The 24,569-nt window shown below is 44.4% G+C and overlaps 1 protein-coding gene across 3 annotated transcripts in view; it reads right to left on the bottom strand.

Annotated features, from left to right (window-relative positions):
- The window catches only part of ANXA4 (annexin A4), a 54,713-nt gene extending 33,782 nt beyond the window's left edge, over positions 1-20,931 (bottom strand). Inside the window, exons 1-3 of one of the 3 annotated variants that reach the window (XM_079792765.1) lie at positions 20,827-20,931; positions 20,547-20,645; positions 1,628-1,673 (exon numbers count right to left, since the gene is read on the bottom strand). In XM_079792765.1, the coding sequence (XP_079648891.1) occupies positions 1,628-1,630 (3 nt within the window). In that variant the 5' untranslated portion in view covers positions 1,631-1,673; positions 20,547-20,645; positions 20,827-20,931. Of the gene's footprint in view, positions 1-1,627; positions 1,674-20,159; positions 20,278-20,546; positions 20,646-20,826 lie in introns of those variants that run through there. The other 2 variants (XM_079792764.1, XM_079792766.1) reach the window with 2 other exon arrangements.
- Between the last annotated feature and the right edge of the window lie 3,638 nt (positions 20,932-24,569).

The following is a 24,569-nucleotide window of genomic DNA, read 5'->3' as shown; positions in this document are numbered from 1 at the left end:
AAATATATTAAAAATTTCCTTCATCTGGCCCTAGCTGGTTTGGCTCAGTGGATAGAGTGTAGGCCTGCAGACTGAAGGGTCCTGGGTTCGATTCCGGTCAAGGGCACATGCCCAGGTTGCTGGCTCCATCCCCAGTAGGGGACATGCAGGAGGCAGCCAATCAATGATTTTCTCCCATCATTGATGTTTCTATCTCTCCCTCTCCCTTACTCCCTGAGATCAAGAAAAATATATTTTTAAATTTTTTCCTCCATCTGTTCAATAAGTAACAGTCATGATGGGCAAACAGGCCCTAGGAGGAAAGATGAGAGCAACTGAGGTAATTTTCTTCGAGTAGAAAGCACATTAAAGGATCACTTGATTACAGTCATCACCTGCAGGAAGGCTTTGAACTTGTTACGGACAGAAAGGGTGTCCCATTAATTTTGAGTCCCAAGAGCCAAATACCGTATCTGGCACAAAGTAAGGGCACTGTAAACATTTCTGAATAAATGTTTTACATGTCCAAGGAGAATCTATCAAGAAGGAATGAATTTTAAATGAAAGCATAAATGATTTGGAACAGATATGAGTAAGCTTTTTGACTGCCAGGGTTGATGAAGAAAATTCTGGAATGTCTAACGTAAAACATTTTTTAAATATTACTACTTGTTCAGGATAGTTTACAAGTCCATCTTCCTAAAGGAAGGCGTCCAGATCTGTCAGGACCTCTAGTTCTCCCCAGGTATAAGATTCTACTTCTATTATTCTCTTCCCAAACAGCAGGGATCAGAATCACCTGCCTATTCAGAAACCGTATTTGGGTGCGAGAAGGAGAGCAGATGGCCAGCCTCAGGTAGAGCCATGTTTGCAACTAAGAGTCTCAGTTTTCATCTCAGCATTGAACTTTATGGAATTCTGAAAGCGATCCAATTGCTTGCCTGTCTCAAAGATCAGATAACCAAGCTCCGAGGAGTCAAGCCACAGCCAACAGCAGGAGGCAGATGACAAGCCCATAAGGCTGGGTACTGCCTTCTTGATGAGTCTGTAACCATGGGGTTACACCAAAATGTGGGCGGCACTCATCCCCTGGTGGTAGAATCTACAGGGTTTTCAGTTTTTCCTTTTTTCTTTGCCTAAATTTTCTTTAATGGCCTACAACTTTTTTTCTGTATTTCAGGATGTTAGAAGGATTCAAAGGATTCTCTTTGAATTACTTTCCAGGGTCAAGTTACTCACCACCCCCGAAAGAAATTAAAATGGTGCTTAAAAAAAAAAGAAACTGCCTTGCCCTAGCTGGTTTGGCTCAGTGGATAGAGCGTCGGCCTGTGGACTAAAGGGACCCGGGTTCGATTCCGGTCAAGGGCACATGCCTGGGTTGTGGGCTCAATATCTAAGAGGGGGTGTGCAGGAGGCAGCCGATCAATGACTCTCTCTCATCATTGATGTTCCTATCTCTCTCTCCCTCTCCCTTCCTCTCCAAAATCAATAAAAATATTAAAAACAAAGAAAGAAACTGCCTTTTCATTTCCTCCTCCCTGCCCTCTGTTGAGCAAACAACCCTCTGTATAAGTCAACAGCCACTGAGTAAACATCCTGTACCTGTCTGCGGCTGGCACCAGGTAGGGTGAGGCACTCCACAACTTACCATACTGTGTCAGGATCAGAGTTCAGTCACCCACGCAGAAGTTCTTCTATGAAAAAAGCAGAGGGAAAATTACTGATGTTAAGGAAGTGCCATTAAAATCATTAATCTGGACAACTTACAGTTTGCACAAAGTTAAACCAAAGGGAAATAACACCTGATTTCATCAAAAGGCCAGCTATTGATTAGCCAAAGATACAAGGGCCAGGCTAATAATTAAAGAGAAACTGTTTGAACAGGCAAGTTTATTATACCGGCAAAATAATTTCCTACCTGCTCTTCTGTTTGGAGATACACATTACAGAAATGATTCCTATTTTGTTACAGTGAAGTACATTGCTTGTACTCCAGCAAAACCTAGATTCTGAACTGTCTGTTCTAGTGCAGTGATGGCGAACCTATGACACGCGTGTCAGCACTGACACGCGTAGCCATTTCTGATGACACGCGGCCGCTAAGGTTTGTTAAATACAATTATATATAACAATTATACATTTATGTTATTTAAACTATAAATATCGCGAAATAATGTTTTTTTCCTCAAAGTGACACATTACCCGAGTTATGCTCAGTTTTTTGGCGAAGTTTGACACACCAAGCTCAAAAGGTTGCCCATCACTGGCCAAGACCATCTATGGAGGCAGGAAGAGGTACCTCTTTCACATTTGCCCAGAATGTGCCAGGGTAAGCCAAGAGCAAGGCTTTTTGAGACTTTCATGGGCCTTAGCCACTCCTTCATCTAGAGCAGGGGTAGGGAATGTTTTCCCTGCCAACGGCCATCTTGATATTTATAACATCATTAGCGAGTTATATAAAATTATTAACTTAAAAATTAGCCTGCTACATTTGGTCAAACATTTAATTAACTCACCCCTAATGCCTTGGCAGGGCCAGACCAAATGATTTTGCGGGCCTTATATGGCCCATGAGCTGGATGTTCCCCACCCCTGATCTAGAGGCCCTGTTTTATCTCATATAAATTATCAAATGCTCCCACATTCATTATGAATATAATTAACATGTGAGTTGGATTGAATTGCTGCTGATTGGTTGACAGCCTGGCAGACACTGCTTTTAGGAGCAAGGGCGCTCCCCTTCGCTGCCACGTGGTTTTGGACTAAAGGACAATGAGTGAAAGAGCAGGGGAGGGGGACCCCTCCCGCAGAAGCCAGACTTGAATACAACCTGTCCCTCTCAGTTCTTTCGTCCACGGCAAGAAGTGGAAAGACTGTCTGAGCAAAGCCTTCTGGAAATAACTGAGGGTTATTATTCAATGAGCTAGAAATATTTTACTAAAGGAAAAAAATGTACCGTACTCGAACACAGGGTACTTTCAGCCAATTTATTTTAAAACTTGGCCAGCACACAGCATAAGCCCATTTACAGAGAGACAGCTGTTGTGCATTTATGACTTACTAGTACCAAAATAGTTTCTAAATAGATTAGAGAAATGAATGTAGAAAAGGTGCTCCTTGGTTCTTTCATTAGATAGCAGATAATCCAGGTAAAATTAATCCGTACGAACACTCACTAGCATAATATCTGGCACCCAGTAAGGTCTCAAGTAATGCTTGGCAAGGATAGGGGAGGAGTGGAAAGAGGGGGAGGAACCCCACACACCCCTCTCCCGATACAGAACTGCAGTAGGCCTCTCCTTCACTGCACAAAATGACCAGCCCCCAAAAGACGAAAGGTCCTTCTCTCTGGGAAGCTCACTTCTAAGTCCTCCCACATTTCCCATCGCCCTGCAGAGCCAAGGATTCTTCACAGGAAGCCTTTTCTGCCTCAGCTTCTTTGATTCATTCGTTCTCTCTCTCTCTGAGGGCCAGCTTGCAGTTCCATAAACTGAGCCATGTGACCAAGTTCACGATGACTCAGATTTTGTGTCAGGGTTTGGAAAACTCCTTCGCTGCTCACGGGTGGAGCAAAATATTGAACAACTGTGGCTCAGCCTTGACACCTATAAAACACACTCAGGACGGGGTGTGGTTCAAATGACCCTAGAAACATCGGGATTCTTCAAAAAGGATAGATGAAGACTGAAGGGACCATATGTTTGTGACAACTAAAGAAACCCTAAGTGGTAGGCAGTATGTGGGTGGGAAACTGTAACTTCTTTACAATAGGGAATTCTGCCATGAGGGTTCATGGCAGGGCTCCTGAAGATTTTAAGACATTGTTTTAGAGCAAACGGAAAGGAAGCTAGGACCTAAACATAAGAAACCTATTCCAAGAGCAGTTACACACGGAAATAATGTGTTGTAAGTAAGTTCAACCTATTTCAGGTAAGATTACAAAAATTTGCAGAGATAATTTATGATGGATTCATGAAGAAAAAGGAAGTATGTGGAGAGCACACCCATATTGTTTCCAGGTTGAATGTCTAGAAGGATAATTATTACACCATCCAACAAATTGCCCACCAGTATCACCGCCAGAAATTGAAAGCTGAGTGCTGACTCAAGTAGAAAGTTTCTTATGTCCTTAAGGCAGATGGCAGGTCTGTGGAACAAGGACCTCAGATTTCAAGTAATGCTTCAGTGGGCCTTACATGGAGCCGGCTGTGTGGTGCCTTCCTCCTCATATACCCAAAAATTGGAAAGCAGGCCAATTATATTGTTCCCTGAGCCATAGATGAGTAAAATCAGCAAATAAGCATCAAAACAAAGATATACAAACTAATTTCAATGAGAAAGAATGGCTCCTGAAGTTCACTTGCTGAAAGGTATTAGCATATTTAAAGAAAAACTGTTTACGTTGCAATGCAAGCTCCACACAAAAATCCCGAGAGGCTTGCTCTGAAATATTATTCAAAGCCCAGTCCTAAGGAAACAGTGGCTTAGTCCCAGCTCCAACGGTCCAGAGTCAGGTATTCCCCCACTGTGAAGATGAATTTTATCCATCTAAAGCCCTTTGTTCTACTTCCATGGTTGCCAAGCAACCTCTGGACTAGAGTTTGGCTTCCCAGGTGTACCGGTCTACAAAGTACTGGAGCATAAGGCTTTTTATCTAAGTAACAGTTGCATTTCTCAATGTAAATAAGTAAATTAGCAGTGTGTCTGTTTGTGTATGAATGCATGTGTGCGTGTGTGTGTGTGTGTGTGTGTGTGTGTGTGTGTGTGTGTGTGTGATAAGTCTGTAAATATAGTCGAAACCGGTTAGGCTCTGCGGACTGAAAGGTCCCAGGTTCGATTCCGGTCAAGGGCATGTACCTTGGTTGCGGGCACATCCCCGGTAGGAGGTGTGCAGGAGGCAGCTGGTCGATGTTTCTCTCTCATCGATGTTTCTAGCTCTCTATCCCTCTCCCTTCCTCTCTGTAAAAAATCAATAAAATATATTTTTTAAAAAAAGACTGTAAATATAAACCAGTCCCTAAGAGTTGGACCCCTTCTTGATGTGCTGATGAATACAATTTCCCTCGTCCTGCTGGATGTGGCAACATGATGAATTCAACCCAGTAGCCGATACTATCTTTGAGATTCCAACTGAACTTGGTGGCCTTCATTCAGATTCATAACATTGACCCACATCCCAGAACAGGGAACCAGAACAGTCATTCTGAAGGGATTTGCTGTCCTTGTGGCACATTCTTACTGAATCCCTCCCCCTCCCGGAAGATCACATGTGCGTGAGTCATTCACCATTTTCCTTTGGTACATGGTTTCATTTTACAACCCACAGGCTGACAAATTTATACTTCTAGTCTGTAGATTTGTGGAGGGTGTGACTGGGCCCCACCCAAACACGAAGGCTTTCAAAACTGTCCATGTAATAGGAAAATGAAAGCAACTCTTTTTCCTTGGTACTTAAGATCCTTCTAAAAGTAAAGGAACTTGAAGAGCTGGGGTTTGAGTCTGGAGACATAAGAGTCAAACATTTAATCAAAGACAAAGTGTGTGAGCTAAATCAAAGCAGACAAATTTGGAAACCTGCCTAAGTATTCTTAGGAAAGAATCTAATCCAACCAGCACCTGGCAAGTAACTTATTGACAGACTTTTGTCTAAGTTTTAGCCACTTATTCACAGCACTCTATTAAAGTTTCTACTCTACTCCAATGATTCCTTTGTCTAAAAGGCAGGGTGAAGGAGGGAAGAAACATCTATTAAATACTCCTCTGCATTATCTTACTAATCTACTCAATAACCTTTGGAGACATTAAGATTAGAAAAATAAAAAGCACTGAGGTGGTCTACACGATTGTTAGGAGAGTTGGTTGGGTACTGTTCTTTGTTCAATGCCTGCCTTGCTCAAGGTCTTTCTACTTCACATAATACCTCAGTTTCCCCAGACAGAAACTTCTAGTAGGGCACAAATCAAAGCATATTCTAATAAGCTTTATAAATATACTAGAGGCCCGATGCACGAAGATTCATGCAAGAATAGGCCTTCCTTCCCTGGCTGCCGGCACCACCTTCGCTCCGGGTCGGAGCCGCCTTTCCGCCTCTCACCTTGTTGCGTCAATTTGCATATTCCCTCCTTATTGGCTGTGGGTGCCGCCATCTTTGTCACAGAGTTATGGTCAATTTGCATATTACGTCTTTATTAGATAGGATGGTTACCCTATCTTGTTTCTCTACATAGTTTAGTGCTTGAAATTTTTCACAAGTGGTTTTCTTTTCTTTTTCTTTTTTTTTTTGGAGGGGGGGAGGTAATCCTCACCCGAGAATATTTTTCTATTTATTTTTTTAAAATATATTTTTATTGATTTCAAAGAGGAAGGGAGAGGGAGAGAGAGATAGAAACATCAATGATGAGAATCATCGATTGGCTGCCTCCTGCACGCCCACTACTGAGGATCAAACCCACAACCCGGGCATGTGCCCTTGACCAGAATCGAACCTGGGACTCTTCAGTCCGCAGGCCCATGCTCTATCTACTGAGCCAAACCAGCTAGGGCCCGAGGATATTTTTCCATTGATTATTTTTAGAAAGAGTGGAAGGGAAGAGGAGAGATAAAGAAACATCGATGTTAGAGAGACATCGATTGGTTGCCTCCTACACTGGTCCCGACCAGGCCCAGAGATGGAGCCTGCAACCGAGGTATGTGCCCTTGACTGAAATCGAACTCAGTCCGCTGGCCAACGCTCTATCCACTGAGCAAAACGAGCTAGGGCTGGTCTTCTTTTGTTAGCTGAGTGACTCCTAATACAATCTGTGAACTGGAGACCTCGGGAATTCTAGCGGGCTAGTTTTTTGTTGGTGTCTGTGTTTTTGAACTATTCTGACTTTTAACTGCAGACAAACTGGATTCCCCTCCTCCCACGCCAGTGACCATTGAAACAAGAAGCTGATATGCTGGTGATGCTGATTATTGCTCACAGTCATGAGACTGATATGATAGTTTCACTGATGTTTCATGTTCATTCATTCAGCAAGCATTATCTGAATGCCTGTCCATGCCTGGTACCATTCTGGCCACTAAAAGGCACACTTCAATTTCCACCTGTATCCCCTTCATAGAGAAAATTATCCCATATGCCTTCTCGGTTCAAGAGTAGCCTATTGTTTAAAAAGAAGCTATTCTTGAACCGAAAAGGCATACGGAATAATCTTCTGGAGGCTGTTGGGATGACTCTGTCGAACTTCCTTCCCACTGCAAGGAAGTTCTCTCTACAGCCTTTCTGAATGGTCATCTCCCAGCCTTCAGTCATTCTCCCTCTGGTCATGGGGCTCACTCCTCCACAGGACAGGCCCGGCCACTGCTTAGTGGCTCAGCATCAGGAAAGCCAGTCTTGTATTATTTGCTCTGTGCTCTGCAGCTAGTATCAAAGGAGTTTAGGAATAACAACCCTTTTGATTATGTTTATCCTAGTGCTAGCCACATTAATACAATAATAATATTATCCAGTATGCATCAGTAGCAAGTGAAAAAAAAAGAAATGCCAGAAATAGCTCTTCTAGCTTTTGCTCTGAACCAAAAACATTACAGGCTTTCATTCAAAGCTATGGGTTCGGCGCAGCTATGACATGTTTTCTCGAGCCCTCGGTGGCAGTTGCTTATGCTGCTAGAGGCAATGCCCCTTTAGACTTAAAACACAACTGTTCTTTTGATCACGGAGTTGACAATGAGGCATGCCAGTAAGCCAGGACAAGTGGAATAGGGAAACTGAGACAGATAACTGAACCAACCGACAGAGCAATTGACAGCAGACACTGAAGGTCACCTCCCTAGAAACAGGAGGCCTCAGTAGTATCTCAAGTCCAGATCCAGAAAAGCAGCAAACCAAGTGGGCGACAGCAGTACCTGCTGCAATGACTAATGACCCCCTGTCCTGACACTGATCAGTCAGTGAAGACCACCACCCTGAAGGAGCACACCTAGAAAACGGATAAATACTCTGTTGAAACCCTCCCCTGAGAACTCCCCTAAGATTCCTGCCTGCAAGAGAGAGATAAAAGCCTCAGACAAAGGACTCTGCGAGCCTTCTCCTTCCCAGGAGCACACCCGCCCGTGCCTCCCCTGCCTTCTTCCCCCACGGACTTGCATCTCCTAAACTCTGAGGCTAGCAACCAGGTCAGCAATGGGCAGCAGCCGTTCGTCCCAGACAAACCCTGAACCTGTCCTCAAACCGCACCCACCCCACCCCGCTTTTCTCTGACTTCCTAGTGAGCCAAAGCAGACCAGCCTAGGCTCATTTCCCTAGTCTTCCTTTCTTGTTTTACTGTCTCCAGCTTTAATAAACATCCTCTAAAATTCACCTGGCCTTGCCCCAGCTGGTTTGGCTCAGTGGATAGAGCGTCAGCCTGCGGACTGAAGGGTCCCGGGTTCAATTTCGGTGAAGGGCACAAGCTCAGACTGCGGGCTTGATCCCCAGTAGGAGGTGTGCAGAGGCAGCTGATCAATGAGTCTCTCTCATCATTGATGTTTCTATCTCTCTCTCTCTCTCTCTCCCTTCCTCTCTGAAATCAATAAAAATATATTTTAAAAAAATAAAATTCACCTGGACTCACCTTGTGAAATTTGTCCTGTACGACACTATTGGCTGTCCCTAGGCAGACCTGTTCAGGGCCAGGTCCCCTTTCCAATAAGAATAAGATCAAAATGTTAAGCTAATCACAGGTGAGAAAGCAATTCCAAGGCTGAGATGTAAGTACACAAAGAAAGCGGGAGTAGAAATTGGGAGGGGTGGAGGAAATGCTTGCCCCCTTAAAGAGATCATTTCTGCCAGTGCTGGATTATCAGGAAGGGAAGACTTGAGAGAGTGTCTAGCCCACCCCTTCATTCTATAGACAGAAAACTGCCCCGAGACCACTTTCTGGGTAATGTGCATGGTAATAACGTGCTGGGTTCATTCATCGGACCCGAGGTCTGGCAGGTGCTGGCATCGTGAACAGCACTAGTGCCCACTAAGATGGGAGCATCCATGCCATCCTTCTGATGAGAAACAGCTATGCGAAGGTCCTGATCTGAGTTGGTGGACCCAACTTCACAGCCTACTTGCTAATTTTCCATGATGGCCATTCAGGCAGGACCTCCTCCTTCAAAGACCACACCATCCTAACAGAGTGGCTGGAGTCCAGAGCCCATTCACTTGGGTTTATAAACCTCCCATACCCACTTCCTAGCTGTATGATTGGGGCAAGTTATTTCTCTGTACCTCATTTCCTCATTGGTCACATGGAATTAATAGCAATACTTTATAGGGCTGTTGCAAAGATTAATCAAATTACTATATCAGAAAGGTGCACACATTATGTACTCAACAAACATTAGCTATTCTTTTTATTACTCTGCTCTCCAAGTATTTCCCATTATCTTTATATTCTAGTGAGCTGTTCAGTGAGCTAAGGTGGGGGTTATCAACTCGACCCATATTAAAAACATCTGTGGTGTACAGAGTTCAAGCTTTCACATCTACCAGCAAGTCAAACCAGATTTCCCTTTTGGCCACCAAATCAATAAGCAATTCTGTGTGTGTGTGTGTGTGTGTGTGTGTGTGTGTGTGTGTGTGTGTCCTCTGGTAAAATCATTGTCCTCACAGTTGTCTAAATTCTAAGACCACACTTTCCTGGACTCTGCTCACCAGATGCCCATCCTGGGCCCCCAACTTTCCTGCTTCTAATTCTTTTTTGTTGTTGTTGTTAATCCTCAACCAAGGACATTTTTCCCCCATTAGTTCCCAGAGAGAGTGGAAGGGAGGGGGAGAGACAGAGAAACCCTGATGTGAAAGAAACACACCAATTGGCTGCCTCCCACACATGCCCGGACCAGGACTGGGGAGAACCCTGCAACTGAAGTATGCATTCTTTTTTTTTCTTATTTATTTATTATTTTTGTTAATCCTCCCCCAAGGATATTTTTCCAATGATTTTTAGAGAGAGTAGAAGGGAGGGGGGAGAGACACAGAGAGAGAAACATCAATGTGAGAGAGACACATCGATTGGTTGCCTTCCACATGTGCCCTGACCACGGCCAGGGATCCAGCCTGCAACCGAGGTATTGGTATGTGCCCTTGGACGGAATCGAACCAGGGACCCTTCAGTCCACAGGCCGATGCTCTATCCACTGAGCCAAACCGGCTAGGTCTGAAGTATGCATTCTTGACCGGGACTGAACCTGAACCAAACCCTTAACCCTACAGCCTGAGGGCCAACGCACTAACCAATGAGCCAAACCAGCAAGGGCCCCACTTCGAGTTCTTAACAGGACCTCACACACAGTGCACCTGCAAGAAATGCTTGCTGACTAACTGAACTAGCTGCTCATGAAGCTGCAGGACCAGTTTTAATCACCTTGGCTCCTTGGGCTTCCTGAAGGCCTGGTCTCCAAGAAGGTTCCCTACAGCCCTTTCCAGCTCTACCCACAGTCTCCTCCTCGCACCTTGTTTCTGAGCCCCATGGTATTCACTAAAGAAACATTAGCATAGTTTCGATTACGCCAGTCGCACTGGGGCTTATTGTATTCTCTAGCTTGAAGTAGGCAAGGATTTCTGAAGACACAAAAAAGTACTAGCCATAAGAGACAATATTGATAAATAAACATTATTCTGAATAAATGAAGCCAAACAAAGTTTTATATGAAATTCTAGAACAAGCAAAGCTTATTTATACTGCCTGGCTGGCATGGTTCAGTGGTTGAGCATCGACCTATGAACCAGGAGATCGAGGTTCAATTCCCAGTGAGGGCACAAACTCGATCTCTAGTGTGGGGCATGTAGGAGGCAGCCGATCAATGGTTCTCTCTCATCACTGATGTTTCTATTTCTCTCTCTCTCCCTCTCTTTTCCTCTCCGAAATCAATAAAAAATATATTTAAAAAAAGCTTATATATACTGCTATAAAGCACAAAAATGGTTGCCTGGGGCCAGGGATTGGGGGTGGTGGTGAGGCAGAGGGGATACTAACTACAGAGGAGCATGAGAGAAGGAACTTTAGGGAGTAATAGAAATGTTCCTTATCTTGATTGGGGTAGTAGTATTCAGATGTATACATTTGTCAAAACTCACCTCACACCTATTAGGATGGTTTCTATAAAACAAAACAGAAAATAAATGTTAGTGAAGATGTGGAAAAACTGGAACCCACGTATAAAATGGTACAGCCACTGTGGAAAACAGCATGGTGGTTCCTCAAAAAGTTAAAAATAGACCTGGCCAATGCGGCTCAGTTGGTTGGGCATCGCCCCATGCACTGAAAGGTTGCCAGTTCCTTTCCCAGTCAGGGCACATGCTCGGTTTTGGCTTGATCCCTGGTAGAGGGCATGCAGGACGCAGTCGATCAATGTTTCACTTTCACATTGATGTCTCTCTCTCTCTCTCTCTCTCTCTCTCTCTCTCTCTCTCCCTCCCTCCCTCCCTCCCTCCCTCCCTCCCTCCCTCCCTCTCTCCCTCCCTCCCTCCCTCCCTCTTCCTCTCTCTCTCAAAGTCAATAAAAATTCTTTTGGAAAAAATTCTTTTAAAAAATGTAAAAACAGAATAATTACTATATGATCCAGCAATTCCACTTCTTGGGCTCAGAAATATCTACACACCCATGTTCACAGCAGCCTTATTTGCAATAGCCAAAGGATGGAAGCAACCCATGTGTCAATTGACGAATTAACGGATAAAAAAAATGTGGTACATACATACATTGATATATTAGTCAGCCTTAAAAAGGAAGGAATTTAAAAATATATATTTTTATTGATTTCAGACAGAGGAAAAGAGAGAAACATCAATGATGAGAGGGAATCATTGATCATCGGCTGCCTCCTGCATGCCTCCTACTGGGTATCAAGCCTGCAAACCCTGGCATGTGCCCTGACAGGGAATCAAACTCTGACCTTCTGGTTCATAGGTCAATGCTCAACCACTGAGCAACACCAGCTGGGCAAGGAAGGAAATTTGACACATGCTACAACATGGATGAACCTTGAGGACATGATGCTAAGTGAGATTCTTAGAGTAGCCAAATTCATAAAACAGAAAGTAGAATGGCAGTGGCAGGGGATGGAAGAAGGGGCTAATATGGAGTTATATAGTTTAACAGGTAGAGTTTCCATTTCGTAAGATGAAAGAGTTCTGTGGATGGATGTTGGTGATGATTGCACAACAATGTAAATGTACTTAAAAATAATTAACTGTACACCTAATACTTAAGAACTGTACACTTTAAAATAGTTAATGTGGTAAATCTTATATGTATTTTACTGAAATTTATAAAAGTAATTTAAAAAATGTGAACTCCTTTAAAAAAAATGCTCATCAAACTAACTACTAACAATATGTGCATTTTATTGCATGTGAATTATGCCTCAATAAAAAGAGGCCAAGGTCTCAGCTTTGTAGAGTGACAGTGGCCTCTCAGGGGAAGCATGCTGCTGTTATCCTTCATTTAGCAATCTCCACTCTAAGGTAAAAATCCAACTCAGTGGAGAATCTAAAATTCCAAATATCTTTTGCACAGCATCCTGGGTAAAATCATATGTCCTCAGGTATAACAAATATTCAAAGAAAAAATAAATGTCCAGCATACTTAGGCTTTCCTCTTGTTTCCTGACTCATTTCCAGAGTTATTTTAGAATCAAGGGTCACTTAAATTCCACGTTCCTTCTTCAGAAATACCATAAGTAAATTACTCTAGGCAAGTAAGAATTTAATGCAGGGAACACAGTTGATCACAAGCTGCTGGCATTGATCTCCAGTTCTTGTCTGTTCTATTCCCAGGAACTCTCATAGGTCCAACTGCACTTGCGTCACCTCTGGCCTGTCCCTATGAGTCACAAACTACAGGCTACCATATCCTGAGGCTCAAATCCCAAGGTTGATAGCTTCTCTTGTCTCAGAAATCAGAAGCCTTAGGGATAAAACAAGAGGAGCGCCTTAGATGGAACACCTGAGTTAAGGAACTGTGAGGTGGACCTATTAGTGACCCTACTCACCCCCAAACCAGCCAAGAGGTGTTGAGGTAGATACCATGGTGGTAGAATGGATGCTGAAGCATGTTGGCTCTTTGTATTCAAATAATTTTCTCATCAGAAAAAACAGAACCTTGAATTTAACATCTAGTCTTTTCTCTTTTAAACTTTTCCAAAGAAACTAAAATCCACCACATCTTTATTTACAAAATCCTTGTGATGCAGAAAGGGAAAAGACATACTAGAACCAAAGAGAAAACTCAAGTATAGTCGTCTTCCCTTATCCGCGGTTTCACTTTCTGTGGTTTCAATTACCCATGGTCAACCACAGTCCAAAAATACTGACTGGAAAATTCCAGAAATAAACAATTAATAAGTTTTAAATTTCGTGCTGTTATGAGTAGCATGATGAAATCTCGCACTGTCCCATTCTGTTCCACCCAGGACGGGACTCACCCCTATGTCCAGCAATATCCATGCTGTATACACTACCTGCCTGTTAGTCACTTAGTTGCTATCTTGGTTATCAGAGACAGAGAGAAAGCGAGAGACAGAGAGAGCACATTCAGTATGTTATAATTGATTTTATTACAGTATGTTCTTATAATTGATCTATTTTATTATTAGTCATTGCTATTAATCGCTTACTGTTTCTAATTTACAAATGAAACCTTATAATAGGTATGTCTGTATAGGAAAACCCGGTATACATCAGATTCAGTACTATCTGCAGTTTTAAGCATCTCTGGGGTTCTTGGAACGTATCCCCGTGTATAAGGGGAGCTACTGTACAGGAGGGAAGGGATCTGCAGTGAGTCAGTGAGAAAGGCAGACATGCAGCCAGGCTTCCTGTTGTCCTGCTAGGTCTTATTTGCCTGTAGGTAAGAAAACAGGTATTATGCAGGCCAGTCATTTCCCTACCAACACCACTTCTGTTTGCCCCCAAGGGACGCAAACACTGCCCAGGTGGATAGGAAAAGCAGCTGAATTTTCCTTCATAGGTTTTCCTTCAGTTGGCCAGGGCAGCCTTAGAGATCTGGGAGTGAGCTAAGAATAAACTCTGCTCTCAAGTGTTCCCTTTTTTTCTGATGCCTCCTATGCTCTACAAATCTTCTAGCTTTGTGGGCGACTCCCCCTGCCCTGGTGCAGCCACTCCTTCAGTGGGCCAGGGCAAGGCTCCATTTCCAAATCTTTCCAGAATCCAAGTTGACCCTGGCAGAAGAATACAAAAACAGAACTGGTAAAAATCTTCCACAGGGGATTTCTGATTCACATAAGGAACTTGCTATTTCTGACAAAGCCTCTCCCAAATTCTCATTAAAAACCTCATGAAGGCCTGGCCAGTGTGACTCACTGGATTGAGCGTCCTTCTTTGCACCAAGAGGGTGACAGTTCGATTCCCTGTCTGGGCACAAGCGCAGGTTGCGGGCTCTGTCCCTGGTGGGAGCGTGCAGAAGGCAGCCGATCGATGTTTCTATCTCTCTCTCCCTCTCCCTTACTCTCTCTTTAAAATCAATACAAATATATTTTTAAAAAATCCCATGAAGGTATGGGAAGACAAAGGAAGAAACTCAGGACAAAACCAAAAACACTAGGACTGACATAAGTCAGAAGATGAGAGGAATTGAAATTAACGAAAGGCAGATGGAGTGTGTAGTGGTAGAGTGGATGCTGAAGCATAACTGCATGTTGGCTCTTTGTATTCAAATGAGAACGTATATGATCACACATTAATTTTGAAGGTGGAAAATTTGATAATTATACATTCTTCCTCTCTGTTTCATTCTTCTTCTTTTTTTAAAAAAAATATTTTATTGATTTTTTACAGAGAGGAAGGGAGAGGGATAGAGAGCTAGAAACATCGATGAGAGAGAAACATCGACCAGCTGCCTCCTGCACACCCCCCACCAGGGATGGGCCCGCAACCAATGTACATGCCCTTGACCGGAATCGAACCTGGGACCCTTCAGTCTGCAGACCGACGCTCTATCCACTGAGCCAAACCAGTTTCGGCTCATTCTTCTTCTTTACAATGTTAAAATGGGCAGGTGCTATTGGTAACTCTTTTCCTGTGTAATCTTTCAGAAGTAGTTACTGTATTAACAAGTATATAAGAATATAGATGGCCTCTGTCATTCTTATCTACAGAAATGGTAGCTTACCATGAAAACCTATATTTTGCTTTTTTAAGAAAAAAAGTATCTTTGATATTATCTTATATCTATTTCTATAAATCTGCATTACTTTTTTTTAAAGCCTCACCCAAGGATATGTTTTTTTAGAGAGAAAGAGGAAGGGAGAGAGAAAGAAATATCCATGTGAAAGAAAAACATCAATCAGTTATCTCCTGTATGTGCCCTGATCGAGGATTGAACCCACAACCTAGGTATGTGCCCTGACCAGGAATCAAACCCACAATCCTTTGGTGTACAGGACAACACTCCAACCAACTGAGCCACCCAGCCAGGGCAATCTGTATTACTTTTTAAGAGCTGCATAATATTGCTCTGCATGGATAGTCCATAATTTAATCTGTCTCTTACTGATAGACATTTGGGCCATTTACTAGTATAACCTTTTATTGCTACAAAAGAGGCTGCAATGCATATACCCTTGTACATATGTCTCTATACACATGCCCAAGTACATCTTTTGAATAAATTCCTAGAGTTCAAATTGCTAGAACAAAGGTAAATGCATTTTTTTTACAAACATTGCCCAATTTCAGAGCTTTTATTTTATTTATTTATTTATTTATTTATTTATTTATTTATTTGGTTATCAAATGATCTTAGCCAAAACGCCCATATCTAATAATCTTTAATTGAAATATCTTCCTTTATAGTTTTGATGTTGTTGTTGCTGTTGTTGTTAATCATCACCCGAGGATATTTTTTTCCATTGATTTTTAGAGAGAATTGAAGGGAGGGAGAGAGAGGGGGAGAGAGAGAGAGAGAAACATCAATGTGAGACACATTGATTGGTTGCCTCCTGCATGTGCCCTGACCGGGGCAGGGGATCGAACCTGCAACCCAGGTATGTGCCCTTGATTGGGAATTGAACCCACAACCCTTTGATGTGTGGGCTGGTGTTCTAATCACTGAGCAACACTACCCAGGGCTCCTTTGTATTTCTTAACTAGCTGGGTATTCCACTGCACTGCTGTTGATCTGTTGATGTCATGAGGGTGGCAGCCATCAATATTGCAGCCCACAGACTGGACAATCCAGGGCAATTCTTAAGTTAATGTCTATATACCTGCTAGGTGTCCATGACTGGGTTTTGAAGGGTGTCTGTAAACCCCTTGAAACTGTATGAAAAATGTCAAATGTGTGTTTTTCTCGAGACAGTATTTATGGCTTTAATCAGAGTCTCAAAGGGGTCTGTGACTCTAACAAGGATAAGAACCACTGAGTCAACAAGTCCTTGTACAGCATCAAAAAACAACTGTAGCAGACGCTGAAGCTAAGCAGGGCCCAGGAAATGCTTTCCTGAGCTCCCTGGAGGAGTGAGAGGGAGGATGCTTGAGGCTGATTTTTACCACTGGGCTTGTATCTATAATGGGCCTCCTCCAAGGAAGATGGCTCAAGTACACATAAATGAGGAATCTTGCTCCCACTCACCACAGGGCCCCTCTACATTACTTTCTGATAATAACTTACTATTTCCTTTTCTTAGAAGTGGAAAGGTGAAACCAGAGTTTTGAATCCACAGTGATTATTAGGCCATTCATGGGGACTCTGCTCTGTGACAAGTCAGGCTACTCATGCTGCCTTATGTCTAGGCCTTAAAGGGTTAATGGTGTTGAGGCAGAAAGTTAAAGGTCTTTTCCAGAGTAATTTACATTCTGGCATTTAGCTGCAATTTATCTCTGCTGCTGATTATGGATAAAAGATTCATTGTGGTATTCATGTCTAGCAGTCCAGACCAAGAAGTGATATGGCAATTTCCTGACCGCAAACATCTTGAACCTTTCAAAAGAATTCTTCAGAGGTGGTGGTTCAGGTTTCCATGGCAAACACTTTCAGTCCAGTTCAAACACAACTGAACACCAACCAAGTTGCTCCCGTAAAACCAACAAGAGGCCTTAAGTAGAAATCCTAAATTCCTTGGGAAATTAAACTTTATTTTTATTTGTTTGATTTGCATATACTGTGAAATGATTACTACAATAGGTTCTGCCAATACCCATCATCTCAGATATAATAAAAAGAAAAGAAGAGAAAAAACACTTTTCTCCACATGAAGAGAACTCAGGATTTACTCTCTTAACATCTTTCTTATATATCATAGAGCAATGTTAACAATCTTTATCATATTGCACATTACATCCCTAGCCCTACTTACCTTAGGGAAATTAGTCTTAATATAGTAACCCATCTCAGTTTCAATTTTGTTTATTTAATTAATAAGCAAAAAAACTTTTGTTGGAAATCTATATTGGTCTAGAGGTGTTAAGCACCGCAAAACTATGGGGTGAATTTGATGTGATAGGTATAATAAAGAGGTATAATAAAAAGCTTGAGAATGGGGACAATTTCAGCCTTGAGCAATGGCAATATCATAGCCAATGAGGTTTATCTGAGGTGTGATTATTGCTCATTGAGAATGGGGCCAATTTCAGCATTTACCACATTACCTAGAGTTTACAGCATAATAACAGGCCTATGGTTTCGTTAATGCTTTATTTATCAAACATACACATATTCATAAAATGGTTAGAAGCATGTTTCTAAAACTTAAGTTTATCAAAGCAAGGTCCAAGAAACACCTGAATTACAATTATCCAGGGAGCCTCTTAAATAGGCAGATTTCTGGGTCCTACCCTGTCATACTAGATATGAACTTTTAGGAGAGAGGCAAAAATCTGCATATTGTGCAAGCTTCCTGGTGGATGTCCCTGCAGCTTGGAAACCATGGCTTTAGAAGTCGTCTTAGGTTAGCCTTCTACCCTTCACAGCTCCATCAGAAAGGGCCTGTGACTACCTCTGCCTAGACACCTCTGGTGAGAGACTTCTCACCAACTCCAAGCCCACCCAGCCTATGGGTTTCACTTCCTTAAATTTAACCAGAAGCTACCATCCCAAAAACGCCTACCCAGCTCTGCCAGTGCCACACAGAGTGAGTTGATTTCCTCATCCACATGCCAAGCCCCTCAAGCATGGAGGGCTATTAACATGTGTCCCCACACCCCCTCAGTCTACCCACTCTAGTGGAAACAGCTCTAGTTCTTTTAACCATATTTCAAGATATGGTTGGCAAAAGGTAAGTTAAAGAGGAAGAGAAAGATATTTGCTCAAGATTTAGTTAATAAGCCAGGAAGCCACAAATCCAAACCTCAAATCACTATGAACCAAGCACTGATGGAGCCACAGTGGGACAGAGACTAAATCGGTTTCCAGTAGCCTGACCCTGACCAAGGACCACGACTTGGAGCCTCGGGATCCTCATCTGTAAAACCAGGTTAATAACCCCACCTCAGGCTGTAATAAAGACTAAAATGAGTAACCTAGGGTAACTGTTATTCAAAGTCCCTCTAGGAAAGACAATGGAGCACCTATCAAACTGCCTTCATAAGTAGCCCTAATTGCAGTGAAAGCAAACAGTCAAGGGCTAGATTTGGGCTAAACCACAGCCCAAAGCCTATGCAAAAATATTTTGAAGTTTCTTGTTTTATAGTAAAAAGGTATCTAAACTTTGAATTCTACTCCAAAATTTATTTGTGGTTGTATAAAAAAAATTTTTTTAGCCTTAAATATTTGGGTAAAATTGACACCCAAAGAAAATACCCCCCCCCCCCCCACACACACCTTATTTATTCTGAAACTTTAGGTGATCCCTGGCATACCGTTTACCATCCCCAGGGCCTGTCATTCACCTCCATCTCTCTTGGAGAGGAGCAGGTTTAGTCTACAAGCAGATGAGCAGGATGAGGAAAACAAATGAGTGACCAGACATAAGCAAATAAACGGGATTTAGAAAATGGGTAACCATAGCCGGCTCACTTCCCAAAGCCCTGAATGGCCAAGGCCAGATCGCCTACATTCATCTTAGGCCAGATTTCTATTGCTTTGGGCACATAGCAACGAGCGACAAGACAGGAGTGTGGGTATGACCAGGAGGCTCAGTCTTCAGATGCTGAGAGCTGGTGTGGTCCCACTTGACTGTGCTTGAAATCGCTTTCAGAGGGAAATTATCCCTAAGGAAGGCAAGAACATCTAGGAGGGAAATTCATTGACACCGTTGATTCAGTAGTTGTGTGTTTGTGCATGCTTGTGTCTATGTGTGTGTGTATGTATGTATGTGCCCAAAGCAATAGAAATCTGGCCTAAGATGAATGTAGGGGAGCTGGCCTTGGCCATTCAGGGCTTTGGGAAGTAAGCCAGTCTTGGGTGGCCATGGTTACCCATTTTCTAAATCCTGTCCCCTTCCTCTCCGGCTTGCTCTCCCACCTGTCTGCCATCTGAGAAGTCCCTGGCTTGGCTATCAATAGAGTTACTTGCAATGGAAGGAGGAGGTGGGTTTCTAGCATTGATGGGCAATGGGATGGATCATTTAGAGGAGGGGGTCCCATCCAATCTTCCCACAAATGTTGGGAAGACAGTTGGTCCTCAAGTCTCCACCTGGTCAAAGCCACGACAAAAGAGTGAAACTGAACCTCTGGCAGATTATATAACAATAATAATTATCTAATAATAACAACAGATTCAATAATAATAATAGTTACAGAGTCCTATGTGCCAGGCATTGTGCTGAGGGCATTAGATACACAAGGAGAGAAAAGGTGAGAAAGTAGGAGAAAGTTTCTTAAAAGGATCAAGGAAAGAATTAAAAAGTAAAACTTGGGTGTGAGACTGAGTCAGCTCCAGGGAATATGAACTCAGTCCTTTGTTTTTAATGCCCAAACCCGGCCCGGTGCTGGGCGCATGAACTCAGTAAGTAACAGCTTCGGCCTCTGACGAGTCCAGAGCGGTCTAACCTGCTCCGGGGGTCCTTCTGGGTAAAGGCTTGTCCCCGGGGAGCGGGGCCGGGCCCGCGGCCTCCCGCTCCACCCAGCGCCGCCCGGGCCGCCCGCCCACTTGCCGGCGACGGGAACCCCCTCCTGGGCGCGGCGCAGGCCCGGCGTCCCCGCGAGGCGCTCAGGGCTGCCGCGCCCCTTCCCGGAGCGCAGGACCCCCGGCCCGGGGTCCCCTTACCGATCTTGCCGAGACGGGACGGGGCTTCGCCTGTCCTCAGTGGCTGCGGAGGTCACACCCTCGTCGGGGCTGGGCAGCCGGTCTTATTCCGAGCGGACCCGCCCCCCTTCAGGGTGGAGACTGAGCCCGAGTTCCTGGTTGTTCCTCGGCCCCTGAGACCGGAAAATCGTCCGGGGCGAAGCGCACCAGGAGCCCGAGACTGGGACCGCGGGGGGCGTCACCAGGCCGGGGGGAGGGGGGTGAAGGGGAGGGTGGGGGGGAGGTGGCATCGGACACGTGCCTGCTCCCCAGGCATCGGCAGGTCCCACTCTCCCGGCCCCAGGATCGCCTAGCCCGCCCGGTACCGTCCCGGCCCGCTCCTGCCAAGAAGAGTTGGAGCTCCCGTACCCTTTGCGTCTCCGGTGCCCGCGGGCCTCTGCGCTGGAGCCGGGAGTCACGCCGAGTCAACTGCACTTTCTCACTGCGGGGCTCACGCTGCGCCTGTGGCTGGAAAAGTGGGAAGTCAAATCAATTCCCTCTTGCGCGTTAAAATACACAGTCCAAAAGCTCCTAGTAGTTCCACTTCTCTCTTGTGAAGTTCCTTCCTGGGGGGAAAAACTGAGTTCCTTCCTGGGGGGAAGCTTTGGAGACAGGAGTTAGCAGCAGCCCCAGATCTTTCCCTCTTCACCTGTTAAATTGCCAGGGTTTGGTACTGGCCTGCAGCTCCTGGGTTCGCCTGGACGCAGCCTTCGCCCCTTGTAATACAGCTCAGTGAGTTCGTGTCTGCCTCCCCGCCTGGACACAACAAGCCTTTTGAAGGCACTGAGTCGAGGTCGTCTTTGCACCTGCGCCCAGTACTGTTTCTCTGCAAGCGCCGAGTGAATGCTTGCAGAATGAATCCGCTGAGTCTACAGGCAAATTCCGATTTTAACAAAGGGTAGGTAGCTTTGGGGGAGTGTGTTTACTATTCAACAGACCAAAATCCAAGTGGCTATCAGCACCCTGAAAGCTGGAGAGGTCACTTTAAGTGGTTTCATTTCAGATGTGGCTGAAGGATCAGACTGATGTCGATTCTAAACTTGGTTTTGCCCCTTTTCTCTGCTTGCAAACTTAAAAGTTTCTGAGCTGCTGTTTGTGAACCAAGGAGGAAGCAAAATTAACAAGACAAACAATAGAAAAAGAATATAAGATGGATAATTCATTTCCTCAGAGAGACTATTACATTCCTTTAAAAATAACAATTAGGGAAATGCTGCCATTACCCTGCCTTTTCTACTCACAGTGCACTCAGCTCACAGCTTCTCCTTTCTCCCCGTAACTTCTCCCAGCCCAGGTTGGGAGGCCACAGTCAGAAGCTAACTGTTATGGGGCACAAAAGGCCAGGAGTAAACCTGGGATACCTTTCCTATCTCAGAGCGCCCACAGACTTCGGCTGAGGCTAAATTTCAGCCGAGACCATATCTCTGCTCCACGTCTTCCTCTACTGGTACACTATCCTACTTCTCGCAGTTTCTCTTGAGAATATCCCTTCACCGAGGCACTTACCTGGGAGAATCCCTAGCTCAGGCTCTGCTGCGAGGAACCTGACCCAAGACACAGTGTTTTAAAAATTAATGTAGTTGTTGAAATGAAACACTCAAAGGAGCCTTTAAATTAAAGATAGCAGCATGAACACATGCATTTGCTTCAACTCCCTCTGGAAATCCATCTAATAAAAGAGCAGTTTTGTTTTGTTTATAATCTCACAAGGACAAAAAAAACAAGCGAGGAAAAAATAACAAAATTATAGAAACCTCGAAAGCAGATTGGCAGGTGATAATGGACTTCCGCAGACCCGAGAAAACGGACTTCTGAACCAGGAGTAGGGAAAGCTGAGAAGCAACATGATATTGCAGAATTTCTCAGGATACGCAGGAATTTGCTGCATCAGGTACTTCTGAAAGCGGGTGTAGAGTTAAGACTAAAACCAGGGGGATTTTTTCTAAGTCTGTCTAGGAAGCCCTCAGACTCCTCCATCCCCTTCCCCCACTGCACAGCTGCCATTGCCTCTCTACTAATTGGGTGGAAAATTGGAAACATTCTCTGGAGGCGATAAAGCAGAGGATCTCCAATACGGGACCTTTCAGTTCTACAGTGTTTGGGTTACCTAAGGCTGCCTAACAAACTATCCCAAAACCTAGTGACTTAAAACAGTGACCATTTTGTTATGTCTCATGATTTTGGGGGTCTGCATTTGGACAGGGCTTGTCTGGGCAATTCTTCTATTCCATGTGGCGTCAACAAAGGTCACTGGGTGGTATTCAGCTGGCAGATGGGCCAGTCTGGAGGGGTCACTCACGTATCTGGCACCCTGGCAAGGATAGCGGGAAGGCTGGTGTCCGCCAGCACGGTCAGCCAGACCACCTACACGTGCTCCCTCCCCAAGGCCGTCTCAGAGTAATGGGGTTTCCTACACGAAGGCTCAGGGCTTCCACAAAGGATACTCCAAGAGATCCAGGAAGAAGCTACTGGGCTTATTATCTAGGCTTGGAAGTCCCTGAGTGTTATTTCTGTTGCATTCTAGAGGTCATGCAAATCACTACGGCCAGCCCAAATTCAAGGGAAGGGCAATTAGGCTCTGTCCCTGCATGGGGGTGTTACTGGACAGGGACCAGCCTGAGGGGGTCTGCTTCTGGCTGCCCCGTAGTGTGTGGGCTCTGGACCTGGGGCAGGAAATATTTCCCAACGTGAGTCCAGGTGATTTTGTGACTACATTTATTAAAGTTGGGGACAATGAAATAAGGAAGAGCCTAGGGTAGAAGGAGCAACAGGAGAGAGACTAGGTGGGGTGCTTCGGCTCTCTAAAAACGTCATGGAAAAGAAGTGAGCCAGGGCGGGCGGGGCTGCTGTCAGCTCACTGGAGAGTCACAGAAAAAGGGGCCTTGGGACAGGCTCAGGGTTAGCCCCGGATGAGCTGCCCGCTGCCCACTGCTGCCCTGGTCGCAAGTCTCCTGGGATCCCTTAGAATTTAGGAGATACATGCCTGTGGGAGAAGAAGATGGGGAAAGGGAAGGTGCCGGTGTGCCCCCAGGAGGGAGAGTGTGTGCGGTGTCCTACGTCTTGAGGGCTTTAAAGGCTGGGAGTTTAGGGAAGGTCTTAGGAAGGATCCCAACAGAATATTCATCAGCCTTTCCAGGTATAAACGTTCAGAATAGTGGTCTCCACCGATGGGTCGGCTCCAGGACAGGGGGTCATTAGTCATCGCAGCTGGTCCTGGCCTCGCCTGCCTGGTTTTGCTGCTTTTCTGGGCCTGGATCTGGAAAACAACCGAGGCCTAGATGTTATCTCCAGGGAGGAATGGTCAGGAGGGTCTAACCTGCGTGACCATAGATGATATGGCCGGGGAGTAGAGGCCACCCTGGGGGCGAGGGCCAGCACCAGTTTTGCCTGTCGGTAGGCCCCGGGGGCTTTTGCCCCGGTGACCTTCTGCATCTGGCTGTAAATTGCTCAGCCAGTTTGTGCAGCTCTCTGTCTTAGTTTCCCCATTCCACTTGTCAAGGAATTTTCCTAGCTTCGTTCTGTCCTGCCTCAGGGAGACTCACAAAAAGAAAATTGCTGCCAGCTTTAATCTACCACTCAAGACTAGGGGAGTGACATGAAATTGAAGATGTATATGAAACTTAATGTGATGAATATTGAGCTGCTCAGTTTTCTTCACGTGGCTCCCAGAACACTGGCAGCTAGGGTGGGGAGTTTGGAATACTGTACTCTTCTTTGGGGAGGAGTAAGGATCTAAAGAGACAATCATCATTACTCAATGAAACTGGAGCAACGCTTTAGTGAGCTCACTATAGCTAAGCCCCACCCACTTACACAGGAACAAAGCTTCCAGGAAGCATTTTATTATTTTATTTATTTTTTAAATAGGTTTTTATTGATTTCAGAGAGAGGAAGGGAGAGGGAGAAAGGAATAGAAACATCAGTGATGAGACAGAATCCATGGGGGACTGAGCCCGAAACCAGGGCATGTGCCATGACCAGGAATTGAACCGTGACCTAGTTCATGGGTTGACACTCGACCACTGAGCCACACCAGCCGGGCCTACGCAGCATTTCAGATCTCACTCTTAGCGTTGCAAAGTAAAATACAGAACACTTAGTTAAATTAAAATTTCAGATAAACAACAAATAAATTTTTACTGAAGTATAAAACATTTATATACTATAAGTATGTCCTAAATATTGCATGGGACAGACTTATACTAAAAATTATTTGTTATTTATCTGAAATTCAAATTTAACTAGGTGTCCTACTTTGTTTTGCTAAATTTGGCACTTTTAAACAAGAGCAGAGAGCTGAAGGCCATCAGAATTTAAAGGAAAGTTTGGACATGAAACAGAACAGGAGAAAAAAAAAGAAACTTGGAAGAAAGAGACTGTTTTTGGACAAAG

Source organism: Cnephaeus nilssonii, assembly GCF_951640355.1.
Source record: "Cnephaeus nilssonii genome assembly, chromosome: 15".
Lineage (NCBI taxonomy): Eukaryota > Metazoa > Chordata > Mammalia > Chiroptera > Vespertilionidae > Cnephaeus > Cnephaeus nilssonii.
Note: the sequence above shows the minus strand (reverse complement) of the source record. Positions and strands in the feature narration are given on the sequence as shown.